At 40.6% G+C, this 14745-nt stretch overlaps 1 protein-coding gene across 1 annotated transcript in view; it reads left to right on the top strand.

Moving 5' to 3' along the window:
* ext1b (exostosin glycosyltransferase 1b) overlaps positions 1-14745 on the top strand; it is a 123486-nt gene that overhangs the window by 79975 nt on the left and 28766 nt on the right. The window contains exons 2-4 of the mRNA XM_053334443.1: positions 8309-8402; positions 12141-12248; positions 13503-13622. Of these exons, the coding sequence (XP_053190418.1) occupies positions 8309-8402; positions 12141-12248; positions 13503-13622 (322 nt within the window). The remainder of the gene's footprint in view (positions 1-8308; positions 8403-12140; positions 12249-13502; positions 13623-14745) is intronic.

Here is a 14745-nt window from a genome sequence, read left to right as displayed (position 1 = left end):
GTAATGTCATTTTGTTTTGGTTCTTCCTGATCTAGTGAGATTATATATATGTGTGTGTGTGTGTTTTGTGTATTGTCAATGTCATTGTGGTCTGTCTTGGCCAGTGTGGACGCTTTTTAATCGAATTAAGGCTCCCAGTCAAATTAAGTTGAAGATTACAATTATTAGTTTAGCTCCTAGTGTAAATCTGAAATGAAGCCTGAAGGTATTTCATTTATTTATTAAACGTTTGTCTGTACAAGGTCAAGTATATAACATGAATTATTAATGCCACATTCCACAGCATTTATTGCGTAAGCTAATTTGCAGTATTAGTCATATATATACAGTATATGGAGCTGAAAAACTACCTCAACAAGAAAATACACACAAAATAGCACAAGACCCAAACAATGATGCAATAAAAGTATTATAAAGCAACAAGCAGCAGATTATTCATGACTATATGATTGCTCTTTAAAAAAAACATTTCAGTTTGAGTTGAGTTGAGTGATGATCCACTGAGGATCCATGTTGAGTTTTGTGAGTAAGGAGTTCCATATGTTGCCTAAAATTATCTATAAGCCTGAAATTCTCTATTGAAACAAATATTAAAGCTCTTTGAGTGATAAAAGCACTTTAACCCACATATCCACTGGAAGCACTGTGATAGTTCAAGCAATGACAATAACAAGAAAAAGAAAAAAAAAAAAACAATTTCAGGATATTTTCATCCAGTCCATTTTACAGTTCCATGAGTCTTGGCATTTATCATATAGTCGGCCTCAGTGGGCTTGTAACCGCTGCGCTGTGCTTTTCTGGTGCAACATATTCTTACTACCAGTCAAAGCAGCTACCATGACATCATTTTCTTCACATGCACTCAGCTGTGGTTTATATGACAAACTACCCACAGCGCTACATGGGACTGACAGTCATCGGGCTGAGTCGGATCGGAGAGGTGGAGGGAGAAGCAGTCTTGTAACGTGGGCGTAATGTGATTGTCCCCACGTGTGGACAGACCTCAGGGTCGTCATGGGTTTGACCGCAGAACGCCAACTTGTTTGGTCAGGCGGACCTCTGGGTCACGCCATGCTAGAATGCTAATTGAAACTAGCATAAGCTTGCTAATGAGTGCTAATTAGGCTAATGAATTAGTTGCAGAGCGTACAGCAGGCGTTACGGGCAGAGGAGGAGGAGGAGGAGGAGGAGGAAGAGGAAGGAGATGGGGCAAGCTGGACGTGCACACATCTGGATGCGCTCATACAGTTGCTGACACACATAGACGTACACTTCCTCACAGCTGCGGGGGGAATTAAGTGGAAAGGTTCAAAGTCAAGGGAGCAAACAGACACATATATATATATATATATATATATTTAGACAGACGTACATTCCAGTCACACACTTCTCTCAAGCTCACATTTGTCACTATATGCAAGTGCACACACACGATTATCCTCAAACAAACATACACACACACACACAGGCATATGTGGATGCAGCCCCCCTCCCTTCCCTCACCAAACACTCTATCTCAGTTAGTCATGAGTCAAAGATGCCCCCTTTTTATCCACAAGCCCACTTAGCCCGCACATCTGTCGTATTCTCGTGGGAACGCGCACAACAATATGCTTCAGCTTAGACACTTGTGTTTATGGCGAGTATGAGGCTGCTCTTCATTTACTGCTGGAATCTGTTTTGGGAGTTATTTACTAGACAAATGAGCACATCTGTGGCATGATATCCACGATGATAAATAACTTTTAGAGTCTTTGATGTACAAACATTTAATATCGAGCTTCCTTTCCGTGTTAGGTTGCAAGAATGACACAGCGAAAGGAAATCAGAGCTTTCTTTTGTTATAAATTAATAATGTGATGAGGTGTTTTGGGGTTTTTGCACATGTAAACCCCGCCACAATAAAGTACTTCCTTGGATTTTGTTCCAGCCTTCACCAGACCTCCAGACACCCATTCTTTCATCCACTTTTTTTTTTTGCAGACTCACACACACTCTAAGAGACAAAGAAATTAGCAAGAGGGAGAGTCTGAGGCAGACAGGAGAGTGGTCCGGGAGGCTAATGTAACAACAGTCTCAATAAGCGGTAAATTGGATCTCTTTCTCTGCTCCCTGGAAGACACTCAAGCTGGATGTGGTTTTGTGTTTTCATCGCCCTGAAGCTTCATGTTCAAGGGACTCGGCATCTGCCTGGTACCCGCCCAGTGCCAGAAAGACCAGGAGGCAGCCTTTACAAGCTCACACCTTTGGGAATCTGGGTTGTCTTAACATTTACTCAAATATTGACCTCTAGTTCACTTTTATGCAACTTTTGACATACTTCTTGTGCTCCTATTTGCTCCAGGACACACACTGAATCATTGTAATTGACTGTTGGCTAAACCCCCAGTGATTGTCCAATCATATCTTTTTAACTGTACCAAGGTAGAGCTTGCCTCCACATGTTGAAGCTGTGTGTGTGTGTGTGTGTGTGTGTGTGTGTGTGTGTGTGTGTGTGTGTGTGTGTGTGTGTGTGTGTGTGTGTGTGTGTGTGTGTGTGTGTGTGTGTGTGTGTGTGTGTGTGTGTGTGTGTGTGTGTGTGTGTGTGTGTGGCACTGTAATAAGAGAGCAATAATCTGTATTTCTTTTAGGATGTTGATATCATTGTTTTTAATCGCCTTTTCAACACCAAAAAAACTTAAGAGCAAAATTGTATGTAATGAGAGTAAGCAGCGTGTTTAACTGGTCCAACCTAAGCTGCAAATGTTAGCACGCCCTGCTAACTAGGTTATTATACAGTAGAAACATAGCATTACTTCCCAAGACAAGGAGCATATTTCTACCTGACTACATTATTATGTAGAGTCACAGGTTAGAAAAAAAAGCCACGTTCAAGACCAACACATCCGCTGCATGGAGCCAAGCTGCTACTTGGGTTTAGAGTAACATTAGCGGCTCTGTCCTGCTCTTTATTTGTGTTTTTTGGAAGTTTATACCCGCAGCCCCAGCCAAACCTGTTATCCAACTTGTAATTACATTTCCCAGACTCGCTGTTTAGTCTAGCCTCGAAGCCTTTTCACTTGTGTCAATGAAACATGTTGTTTGAAACATTTAAACAGTGAAGTAAAAGTCATACATCTTTGTTGCCTGTCCAATTGTATTCTTCTAGAGAAATCTATTCAGGGTTATATTGGCACAAAAATTATGTTTTATGACATTTTTATTTATGATATTGCTAGAATTGACCCGTCTTCTTGCAATATGAGAACAATGCTACTATTTTATTTATTTAAGTCTTTCACATATATCATCAACTGTTAAGGATGTCGACTTTTGCACGGGTACTAGCAACTTTAGCCTCAGTCTTTTAGCAGGATTACATGTATGTAACCATTATGTTCATATTTAAAACCCTTTGTCATTAATCAAATCGTAGCTTTAATTAATTAGCTAGTTACAGCTGATAAAATCAACTGGTGTCACACACTTGTTTCAACTAGCTAAACTGTTGTCTTTTCAAATGAGAAGCCTACTTTTGTGAACTTTTTTGTGATATCGAAAACCCATTGTTTCGGGGAAAACTATAAATTTTCTGACACTAAATCTTTTCTCTGTTACTGAAAACTGTATAAAGTTAACAGACCTAGCGACAGTAACCAAGGAGGAAAAGGCTCTGCAAAGGGTCACTTGAGTAGTTTTTCATCGTAGTACTGCCGCTGATACTTGAGTAAAGGAAGTTAATAGTCTTCCTCATGCAACAGGGATGGTTGATGATGGGGATGTGGGCGGGGACGATGTCTCATGGGTCAAAAGTTCTTTCAACTTCCAACAACATTAGCCAGACAGTGTGTTTATTAAACATGCCATCTCCATCCCTCTCCTCAATCACCCCCCCCCGCCCCTTCCTTTTACCCCCTGTCTGTGTAGATGAAGAGCAGATCCCATGTAATTAAGTTGCTGCAAATGAAGCTACTTAATGACAGGTTGCCATGGCAATGGTGTAGGACGTTGCCATTGGGGCTGGCAGAGAAGTGTTTCTTAACCGCTTCACAGTTGTTGGACATGCTGACGTGCACTCAAACACACTCTCACGCTCTCTTATGAATACAAAGCACATGGTTGCACATGCAGAGGTCATCTAGTGTTCTTTATTACACGCAGACTTGGTTTTCTGTCTGGTTCGTATTATTACTGTGAGTTCGTATGTTCTGTTTTTGCTCCAAACGTTGCACGAGTGAGTCATTTCATTAGGATACAACCACTTTTGTCACAAGTTAGTTCTGTTGTCCTTTTTCTCTTTTTTCATTTAAAACCGGCACACAAAAAAACCCCAGATGTGTGCATTAGATACGAGCACACAGAACAGTGTCCACGAGCAGAAAAGCATGCATTCTGCTCCACGTGCACAAATGGGGTCCCGTGAGCACATGGCAGTGGGTCTGGTTTTTATGTGCATGGGTTTTGAGACTAATTAAACACCATACATTCAGAAATACAATGGAGAGTCACACACAAGTGTGAGGAAAAATACAAATACACACGATCACAGCCTGCAGGCTCAGAGCTCAGCGGTGGTTTTCCCTCCACCAGTTCAAGGTCACAAGAACAAAATGGAGACAGAGCTGTTGTGAGATAGAAAAAGGGGGAAAAAAAGATGAAGCCTCTGATCCGTGCTTTAAGTCAAAACCAGCGGGAGTTTCGAGGGGAAAGAAGAGGAGGGAGGAAAGGAACAAGTGAAGCAAGGAAGGGGAGTCATGCAACCTTCTCACCTCATTCAAATCTCTAAACCACTAACACTTCCTCATAAATAGAAAATTATCTCTGCTGGGCACAATTCCAGTCATCATGAGGTTGAGGTGCACAGCAGGTGCATCAGGTGGGAGGGTTGTAACCGGCACATCCGTAGGCAGCCACAGTCACCTTATAGAGGTACATTTGCATCCTGTAAACCCAAGAATTTTCTCTTATCAGACATAGTTATATGTCATTGGTTATAAAACTTGAGGGGGGGGGTAGGGGTGGAGTAGGGAAATAAAAAAGAGAGTATGAGTCAAAAAGAAACATTTGCATCATATTAAACAAAAAAGGAGACAGAAGATTTGACACACATGCAACAAAGTGCAGCAGTTTGATGAAACACGTTCGGGGGCTGTTCCATGTTTAATCCCCACATTGATATTCACTGCTATCAGATGCTGGTCTGTTTTGTGTGCTGTAACTCTCTGACACACGCACGCACGCACATGCACGCACGCACGCACATGCAGAAACAGAAACAGACACAGTCCAGGCAGACAGCTGGTGTGGAAATATGGGGTAAGATAGCTTCTTCGTCCCCATCGACAGGTGACAGAACGTCAAATCGAGGGCGTGCAGCTGTCGCTTGTTCACGCCGCATGTTTTTCTGTGTGTGTGTGTACATGTACGTGTGTGTGTGTGTGTGCTGCACAGAACGTTATGCATGTAGGTGTGAAATGGGGGTGGGATTTTATCACAGGCTGTCATGTCCCCGTACTTCATTAGAGCTTGGCTTAAGAAGAGACAACTTAGCGTCTCACAGGCAACAGCAGCAATCACCATAAAGCGTGTGTGTGTGTGTGTGTGTGTGTGTGTGTGTGTGTGTGTGTGTGTGTGTGTGTGTGTGTGTGTGTGTGTGTGTGTGTGTGTGTGTGTGTGTGTGTGTGTGTGTGTGTGTGTGTGTGTGTGTGTGTGTGTGTGTGTGTGTGTGTGTGTGTGTGTGTGTGTGTGTGTGTGTAAACGGTTGGCTACTAGCTTTGCCCCGTCAGCTCGGTCCAGATTCAGACGCACAAGCGCTCACAGAAGGCAGCATCAGCAATCAGTGTCACACTACTGTACGAGCTACAATACATCCAGAGCAGAGAGAGTGTGTGTGTGTGTCCTTCAACCTTCACCTTCTATAGACAATTGCTAAATGAGAAATGATTTTCTGCCTCACCACTCTCTTAACCCCCAACCTAAACAACCCTTAGGGCTTATTATTTACATTTTAAAACATTTTCACAGCAATAAAAAATATTGGTATTTATTTTGTTTTTAAAAATCTCTTTAGAAATGAATAAAACCGAAATCTGTATAAAAGCTGATTTTATGAGATAACACTGTGGCAGCACAAACGCTAGCCTTTTTCCCCATCTTCTTAGAGAGGCCCTCGTGCGTCATTAGCAGCTTGTTCGTGCTTTCTCCTTATTTTCCTCCTTCTTCTTACACAGCGTAGCACATTTTCGGAGTTGTCAACATCTCAAGATGATCTTGTTTACTGTCAATTGCTGTGATCAGTGTCCTCTTACAGCAGGAAAGATAACAAGTTTTGGGTTCATGGGGACAGAAGATTTGGATGAAAATAAGCCCTAAACAGACCAGCTCCTCGTAGAAATTAGACTGTTTATCAGCGGAAATTGTTGAAAATAGGAAATGATGAGCCTTAATGCTGCATCTCCCTCAGATCTCAATCTGCATGTTAGCTTTTAGGTTGATTACCTCTGTGTGTGCTTGTATGAGAGTCAGCCAGGCGGTATGGGAGACATCTAGCTGTGTCTGCTGTTTGGGGAAAAAAGCAAGAAAGACAGAAGAGGACATGAGAGCACAAAATAAAAAAATAAAAAATGTGATTGATAATAATGCATTTTATTTCTAGGCGCCTTTCACGACACTCAAGGACTTACAAAGAAAAATACAGCAGGAAAAAGAACATCAATAGATTAAACAAAGCCCCATGATACAGACACAGGGTTAAAATAGTAAATAAAAGTATAAAAAATCATCATGAATGCAAAGTTGATTTGAATGAAGCAATCAGAGGCAGGATCAGAAAGGAGCAAGCCAGTTTGAAAAGGTGCGTTTTGAGACGGGATTTGAAGGTCGGGAGTAAATCATGAATGATTGAGGGTGAAATCTGGCATTCAGTGACTTACTAGAGGTTGATGGGAGGATGGAGAATATAAATAACCCTCTCAGTCGTATAGTAAACATCTTAATATCTCTATAAAACTATATACACACTATACATGCCACCATTGCTGTGCCAGTACAGAAAGACATCATTGAGGGCTGCGGCTAAGGATTCTTCTATTTGATTAGTTTTTTGGTCTATAAAATGTATAAAAAGCTGGAAAAAGAAGATTTTGACATCTTTCTGATTCAAAATTATTAATTGGCTAATCGACTATTGTCAAAACACCTTGTAAAACACCATGCATGCAGATTTGAACATACACACTGATGCACAGATGCACCCTGCGTCTCTTTTTCTGTCTTTCTCTGTCTCTCTCTCACACACACACTCAAACACACACATCCACGCTCACATTCACAGACACTGAGCCAGCTGTGTGGTGGAAGCAGGTGTCACTCTCAGCTCATTACCCCTGGCAGAGTTGATCACCCTGTTTGGAGAGCAATAAGACACACCTCACTGGAGAGATAGAGGGATGAGAGGGCAGCAGGAGGAGTATGTGTTTGGCCTCCTGCTTTAAGAGATAGAGGGATTGAGAAAGGTGGTGAGAAGAGAAGGAGGAGGAGAGAGCAAGGGAGCATGTGCTGGGTGAGATAGGAGGAGAAAGGGGAGGGGAATATAGGAGAGTTGTGTGGATGGAGAAAAAGAGAGGAAAGAGGGAGTTGAACAGAGGGAAAGAGAGATAAACAGGTGGAGAAAAAGCAGACAGAGGCTAACAAAGGATAAAGCGGAGGGGAAAAAAAGACAGTATTGGAAGGAGGTAGTAAATAATTAAATGGGAATTACAAGTAATTACAAATTGGATCTTTCATCCATCCTTTCTAATTTAATTGGTGGGATCTGGAAAAGCACTTACTACGTACTTTGGGAAAGAAAATTAGGGAAAAGAATTACTCAAAGTGCCAAACACCCATTAGAGTTTAGAGAAATTCCTGTCGCACTTGCTGTAGTTAGCGTGGGAACACAGTGACTCGCTAGAAAAAGAGATTACTACCTGGATAAACTGTTGCCGTCTAAGACTCAAGTTGTGATGAACCCTAATTTTCCCGAAAATGTTTGACAGATGCTGTGAAGTAACCAGAGCTGAAAATAAAGGAGATTCCTTTCCTCCTTCTTCTTCTTCTGTTTGACTTTATTTCATAAAAAGTGTGTAAATTGTGACATGCGGTGAATGTGTTTAAAGCTACATGTTTAACATCAATATTTTCTTGACCTTTACAAAAGTTCATCTAAATCTGGTGGCATATGAATTCCTCTAATATGCATTTTTCTCTCTGTGTGCTGTTGTAAATATTACGTCCTTGTTTATGTCCCTGAACTCACCGCACGTACATCTGCTGTGTTGTGTCTCTGTAGGTACGACTACAAGGAGATGCTCCACAACTCCACCTTCTGTTTGGTGCCCCGCGGCAGACGACTGGGCTCCTTTCGTTTCCTCGAGGCGCTGCAGGTAAACAGGAAACACACAAACACACACACACACACACACAAACACACCTTTTTATGAGGAAAAACCAGTGAATGTGCTGTAGTATAAGTTTGTGCCCACCAGCAATATTACTGAGAAGGAAAAGAAGCACCACCTACACTCAACCTCCCACTTAAAAATGATTTCAATGATGCTACATTTAGCGTTAAAGCATCACTAAATGATTGCTACCTTCATTTTGAGTTTATTTCTAGTGTAATGAATACAAACAAACAAGACCTTTACTGAGAGGATTAGCTGCCTCCTTGCCTCTAAAATGTTTTTATTTGATTTTATTGCAAGGCTAGAGGAAAATTTTGAAGATGAACTATTAAATTGTTGCCTTTCTGAAAATATTTGAAAGTGGAATGATTAGACTGATGATTTGAAAAATAGAAATCTGTTAGTCTAACACCTAATTTTGGTCAAGCAAATAAACAGTCATTGCCTTGATAATGGCATACTCAAAATAAAATGGTCACTGTTAAACCTTTTTGATTATAGTTATGATCCAGGTCTGCTCTGAAGCTTAATGCGTTGGATTTTTCCATCAGAGTGTACAAATAAAAAGGCCCTGTTCAATCCTTTTTAGAAACGGCAAGATATCATTGCAAACAGTGGAGCTGCTCGCTGGGGTGAAATACACCACCGCAAATTATTTCTGTCAAATGCAACTTCAGTTTGACATTTGACATGCAAATTTGTGCCGTGTACAAGGAAGAAGCTGTGTGGAAATAATGACATTGCTCATTTTAGAGGGAACAGAGAAACCTAAACGGCTAAAAAGTTTGTTAGCTAGCTATAAATTGCAACAGAGGAGAGGAAACAGTTTGCAGACGATAATAAAACAGTACTGTCCTTTTAGCGGCAAAGCTAACAAGCTTGCTAATTAGCTTATAGAGGTTTTTATCTCTTTTTTAGTAATTATTTATTGAATGAAGTACAGTAATAAGAACAAAATGCCAGAGGGGAAGAAGTTCGGTGAGCTAGCGTGACAGGTAGCATGTTAACAGGTAGCTCGTCAGCAACTGTGACTAGCGCTAGCGTGTTAACAGGTAGCTCCCCAGCTACAGTAGCCCTGCAAGTCACTACAAAAGCAAGTTATTTTGTGATGCAATTGAGCCTTTAGTCGAGATTATTAACCTTTTATTTTACCTCAAAAGACCATTGAAGAGGAATCCTCATTCACAATGCTGCTGAGAAACAGTAACAGCAAAACAACACTAGGTAAAATGAAATCAAGAAATAAAAGAAAATATTAGGAGAAGTAAAAGAAATAAAACGATGAATAAATACACATGAACAGATAAGATTACGGTGAAGATAAAAACATTTGCAATCACTTAAAAGTCTGAGATAAGGCCTTTGAACAGCTGTAGTTGTTGTAAATGATCTAATTTCAAGCTCTTTTACAGATTGTTACAAGTGTAAGGTTCATTATAAGATTATAAGAGAATGACACTTTTCCTATCTCGATTCTGACTAATGCAGTATTAAGTCGAGATGATGGTGAACCAAATTTACAGGCAGAAGAATGATAATGTATCATTTCTCTTTGTTTTGTATGTACTCTAGTTACAAAATAAGCAGCTATTTTTAAAGTGATATCATTATCTTCACATGGTTAACGCAGATTCACAAGACTTTCAAACTGTAGTTGAAAGTCTCGTTAATCTGTTTCGTGAAGGTTGAGTGAGTATTTAACACCATTAAAAAAAACAATAAAAAAAAAAAACATGAGCATAACATCCTGCGTTCAACCTTTTTAGAGTCACTTCCTAATATTGGTTCTGCATTTACTCCACTCTGCTCCCGCACACTTTAGCTCTCTTCATTTCCCTGCTCATCCATTTCTATAACTGCACTGCACTCTCCTGCATTACCACCGCACTGTCCTTTACCTCTCCTTACCGTGCACCGCCACAGAGTGCACCCACATAAGTGCGCTTATCTCACTATCAGCTGCCACGCACACATTACAGCACACTTTTCTCAGGAGGGAAGTATGCCCTCTCCTTTCCTCTCTTCTCCTCTTTTCTCTCCTATCCTTTCTTATACACCCATCATTTATCTCCTTTTCCTTCTCCTTTTTCCTGACTCCCTCCCTCTATCTATCAACTCACAACGTCCACAGGAAGATGGAGGGAGAGTATTTACAGGCTTTGGTCTTAGTGCATGAGAAAGCAAAACCTAATAGAGGTCAACTCTGTGTGTGTATGTGTGTATGTGTGTACATCTGTATGCATTGGATTGTGTCTGTGTGTGTATGTGTGTATGTGGAGGGTACCGCAGCAAAGCCCGAGGGCCAGTTCTGGTTGAGCTGACACCTTTATGACCTGGGAGTGACAGGGCCGTCATTACATCAAACTCCCACCATGAACACACACATACACGCACAACAGCTGTTCATTCTGCCGCTCCTCTCATCCCTCCATCCCTCTGCCACTCCTTTGCCAAAGGTCACATTCAGCTTCATTACCTTCCCCTCCTTTCATCTTTTTTTATATCTATTTATTCACTTTGTTCTGCCTTTTGATCTTCTTTAATACCTCCCTCCCCATCCTCTCCTCTCTTTATAATTCCCCCTGCTTGCCTCCTCTTAGTAATTAACTCTCCTGCACCTGAAGTTACCATTTTAATATTAATATGTCGATAGGTGCAGCTTTAACACAACAAAAACAACCAACTAAAAAAAGCCCAAATGGCCATTCACTGAGCGTGCTCATCTGAGATGGAGCTTGAACTTTTATTATCAGGCTCATAAATGACTCAAGCCTTTTTATTTTTTTAGAAATCAAATAAACACAAACAGAATCAGGAAGGGATCTATTAAGTATGTAATTAAGGAATTCTTTTTGTGCATGTTTGAGTTCTTGTGTTGCAGCAGAATGAATAAATGTTTTCTGGTTTATATGAATCCAAGCTGCCTGTTTGCACATCTGCAGCTTAGTCACAAGTTTAAACTATTATTGTTACCACAGAAGAATCTCAAAGAAGTGAATGCTTATTTTTTACTATATCCCTGTGTTTATATTAGGGCTGCAACTTATGATCATTTTCAGTATTGATTCATCTGCCACATTATTCTTTTTTTATTAATCAATTAGCTGTTTTGTCTATAAAAGGTCAAAAAATTATGAAAAACACCCTTTAAATTGTCCTAACCCTACAGTTTTGAACACATTATTTAACTATAATAGTTATTTAATTTCTGTCATTTGTCAAGTTCAGTGTTTCTCATGTAGTTAAAACTAATAATTGTGATTTAAATCTGCACAGTGACCATTTTGAGCCTGCTAGTGTGTCTCAGTCCCTGCTTCTCCCTCTCGGTTTTTAAAGTTCAGCTGTTTGATGAGTTTTTTTGCTCTGAAATACCATCTTGTCTTTAGCTGATTAAGTTGGCACAAGTATTAAAAACTGAGCTATTATGGACTTTGTGGTGCATATATATAATGTGTATGTATATATATATATATTACTAGGCTACCCTGCATGGCTGTTATAAGCCTCACCACTGATTTTATTTGGTTTTCTTGTGTGTGATATGTCCAAATCATGCCAAAGAAAAATCCAATTTCACCTAAATTGGACATTTATGTCTGAACACACAGGGTCACGAACAGACACAGCCTGATCAATTATAATATAGTGAATTAATATAAAAAGGATCATGTCCAAGCTTCCCTCTGTCTCTTGTGTGTGTGTGTGTGTCTGTCTTAGGCTGCATGTGTGCCGGTGATGCTGAGTAACGGCTGGGAGCTGCCTTTCTCCGAGATCATCGACTGGAACACAGCTGCAGTCATCGGCGACGAGAGGCTCCTGCTGCAGGTAACGGCCCGTAGACGCGCTGGCACAAAACTGCGTGATCTGTACATCACTTAGGAAACCACAGTGTACCAGATAGAGAAACAGCAGCAGTCCCAGACCCTGAGATGAAAACCGTTTCTGCCTTTTTGAAATATCTCTTCAGAAGATACTCGAGATCTTGTTTTGTTTTCTCTGTCATCTGAGCAAAATTACAGCTGCATACCAAGTCCTCCTTGACTGCGTAAAAAATGTCACTCAAAGTCTCATAAAGCTGTATCAGAGGGCAAGTAAATAGAACGAGCAAATGGATTTTGGCTGGAATTGCTTGAACTTCATGGGGGGAAAAGTAATTATATGCCCATTAAACCTTAATTTGAATGAAGTGTGTAATAATATTGTTTGACATTGAGTTTTATAACATAGGAGGAGCTTTATCTGAGCTCGCTGTGTGCTGCACAAAGCCATCCCGGCTCTGTGGATCTGTGTCATTGGCTGAGATGAGAATAACATAGAGAATATACAGTATAATGTGTGTGTTTGTACATGATGTGGGATATCTGGAGTGTTCCCCTTTTAAACCAGGAAATATATGTTTGAAAAATAGTGCTCTCAATTATGTGGAAATACAGTATTTACTTAAGAGTTGATATGGAAAAAAAAAAAGTGTTTGTTTGCTTTTACCTTGACAAATAAACACTAAAGCACTAAACTGTGGAGCTCTTTGAAGGAAAGTATAAAAGCAGCTTCCAAATGCAGCGTTTTAGCCTCTCTTCCTGCACACTGTTTGATGACTGATAGTTTCTGTTGCTTTTATTTTCTCTAAATTCCTTCTGTTGTTTTGCTTCATTCCCTTTGACATTCTTTTGTCTGCTGTAAAAGCTACACGGCGGTGTTTGTTTACTCTCGGATCCCACATTTCCAAATGGTCAGCGTTCATAAACCTGAAAGAACTGATTTGCAATTTTCCCTTCCCCCCTCGAGGGGATGTGAGGCTTGATTTAAGAGTAGCTTTGACAAGATTTGACTCCTGCTTGTGTTTACTGGACTTGGACTTGCCATGAAAGACTTAAAAACATGTCTACTGTTGGTGCTTCCCCTCATGAACCTCCAATATCTTTTTGAGCCAATAGTTCTCAAAGCTGCCGCAGATTCATGTGCTTTTAGTGTATCTTTGGGACCAGTTTTCCTCCTCTCATCAAATTTAAGGTCCCAGCTCAGTATTTAAAAACCAACTTTAAGACCGAGTGCTGATTGACTGCTCTTTGTCGTCCGCAGATTCCAACCACGGTGCACTCCATCCACCAGGACAAGATCCTGTCCCTCAGACAGCAGACTCAGTTCCTGTGGGAGGCGTACTTCTCCTCGGTGGAGAAGATAGTGCTGACCACATTAGAGGTGAGCATTCAAGACACGCGCACACACACACACACACACACACACAAGGATGCGGATACCTGCCCCCTTTGGCCTCTCCACCCCTCAAGCCTCCATCATCAATCTTTCTCTCAGAGGGCTGCCTTGTCACAGCAGATCCTCTGCAATCTTGGCTTTATTCTCAGGCCTCTCTTCTCTCGGGTGCAAGGCTACAAGCAAAGTCGAAGGGCAGACAGTGTCTTCTACAGTGAGCAGAAAAATGTTCACGTGGAGTTTTTCCACACGCGGCATTTTAATTAAAAAGCATTGGAAGTATTTCAAGGTCTTCTTTTAAATTCCTCTATGACTCAGACTTTGTCAATACAAACTCTATAATAGTGGAGTCAGTGAAAGGCAGTAATCACAATTAATGGTAAAAGTAGTTGAATTAGTGTAGCAGCACATTTAATACTAGTGATAGCAAGTTTAGAAACATGGAAGTTTGTACGTAATGTACGTTGAGTTCAACTGTTACAGCTTTCATGAAGTCATTTGTCTTTACTGTAGGTATCTTGTTCATGAGCACATCGGTGGTGAATGTTTAGAGAGAGTAGATAGTTGATCCCACCAGATTGGGGCGGGTTCAAGCCAGTGACCTTTCAGGGGTATTCCACCCAAAATAATTAAAGAGTACCTTTTTGTTTAGAAATAACATTCAAGGATTGTGTTGCTTTTTAAATAACTTATTCAATATTTCTGTTTCCAGCCATCTTTAACAAAATACAGTTCCTATAAGTGCTAGACCCATCGCAGGTTAAACGGCATAAAGAAGTAGTTTTAATTGGATATGCTGTTGAATTTCATGAGGTTTGCCTTTTCATAAAATGAGAAAAAGAAGGGAGGGGTAGATTTGACTTTTCTTGTAACTTTCCAAAAATTTACAATCCAATGTTCACAATACCTTTGTACAGTGATTAGCTGGGTAAGCTGGGTAAGTAAGCTGTGTGAAATCAAGACCATAGCCTGGATGGATTGAACTTCTCTCTCAAGCTTCACACTACAGTCTCTGCCATTTTTTCACGTGTGCCAAAAGAGCACAGCCCCATGAATGCCTTCGAGGAATGATTGTCTGAAGCGGCATGCAAGTGTTTCACTTTGGAAGATC

Source organism: Scomber japonicus, chromosome 15 (assembly GCF_027409825.1).
Source record: "Scomber japonicus isolate fScoJap1 chromosome 15, fScoJap1.pri, whole genome shotgun sequence".
Classification (NCBI taxonomy): Eukaryota; Metazoa; Chordata; class Actinopteri; order Scombriformes; family Scombridae; genus Scomber; species Scomber japonicus.
The sequence above is the reverse complement of the archived record's forward strand: the minus strand, read 5'-3'. Positions and strand labels throughout refer to the sequence as shown.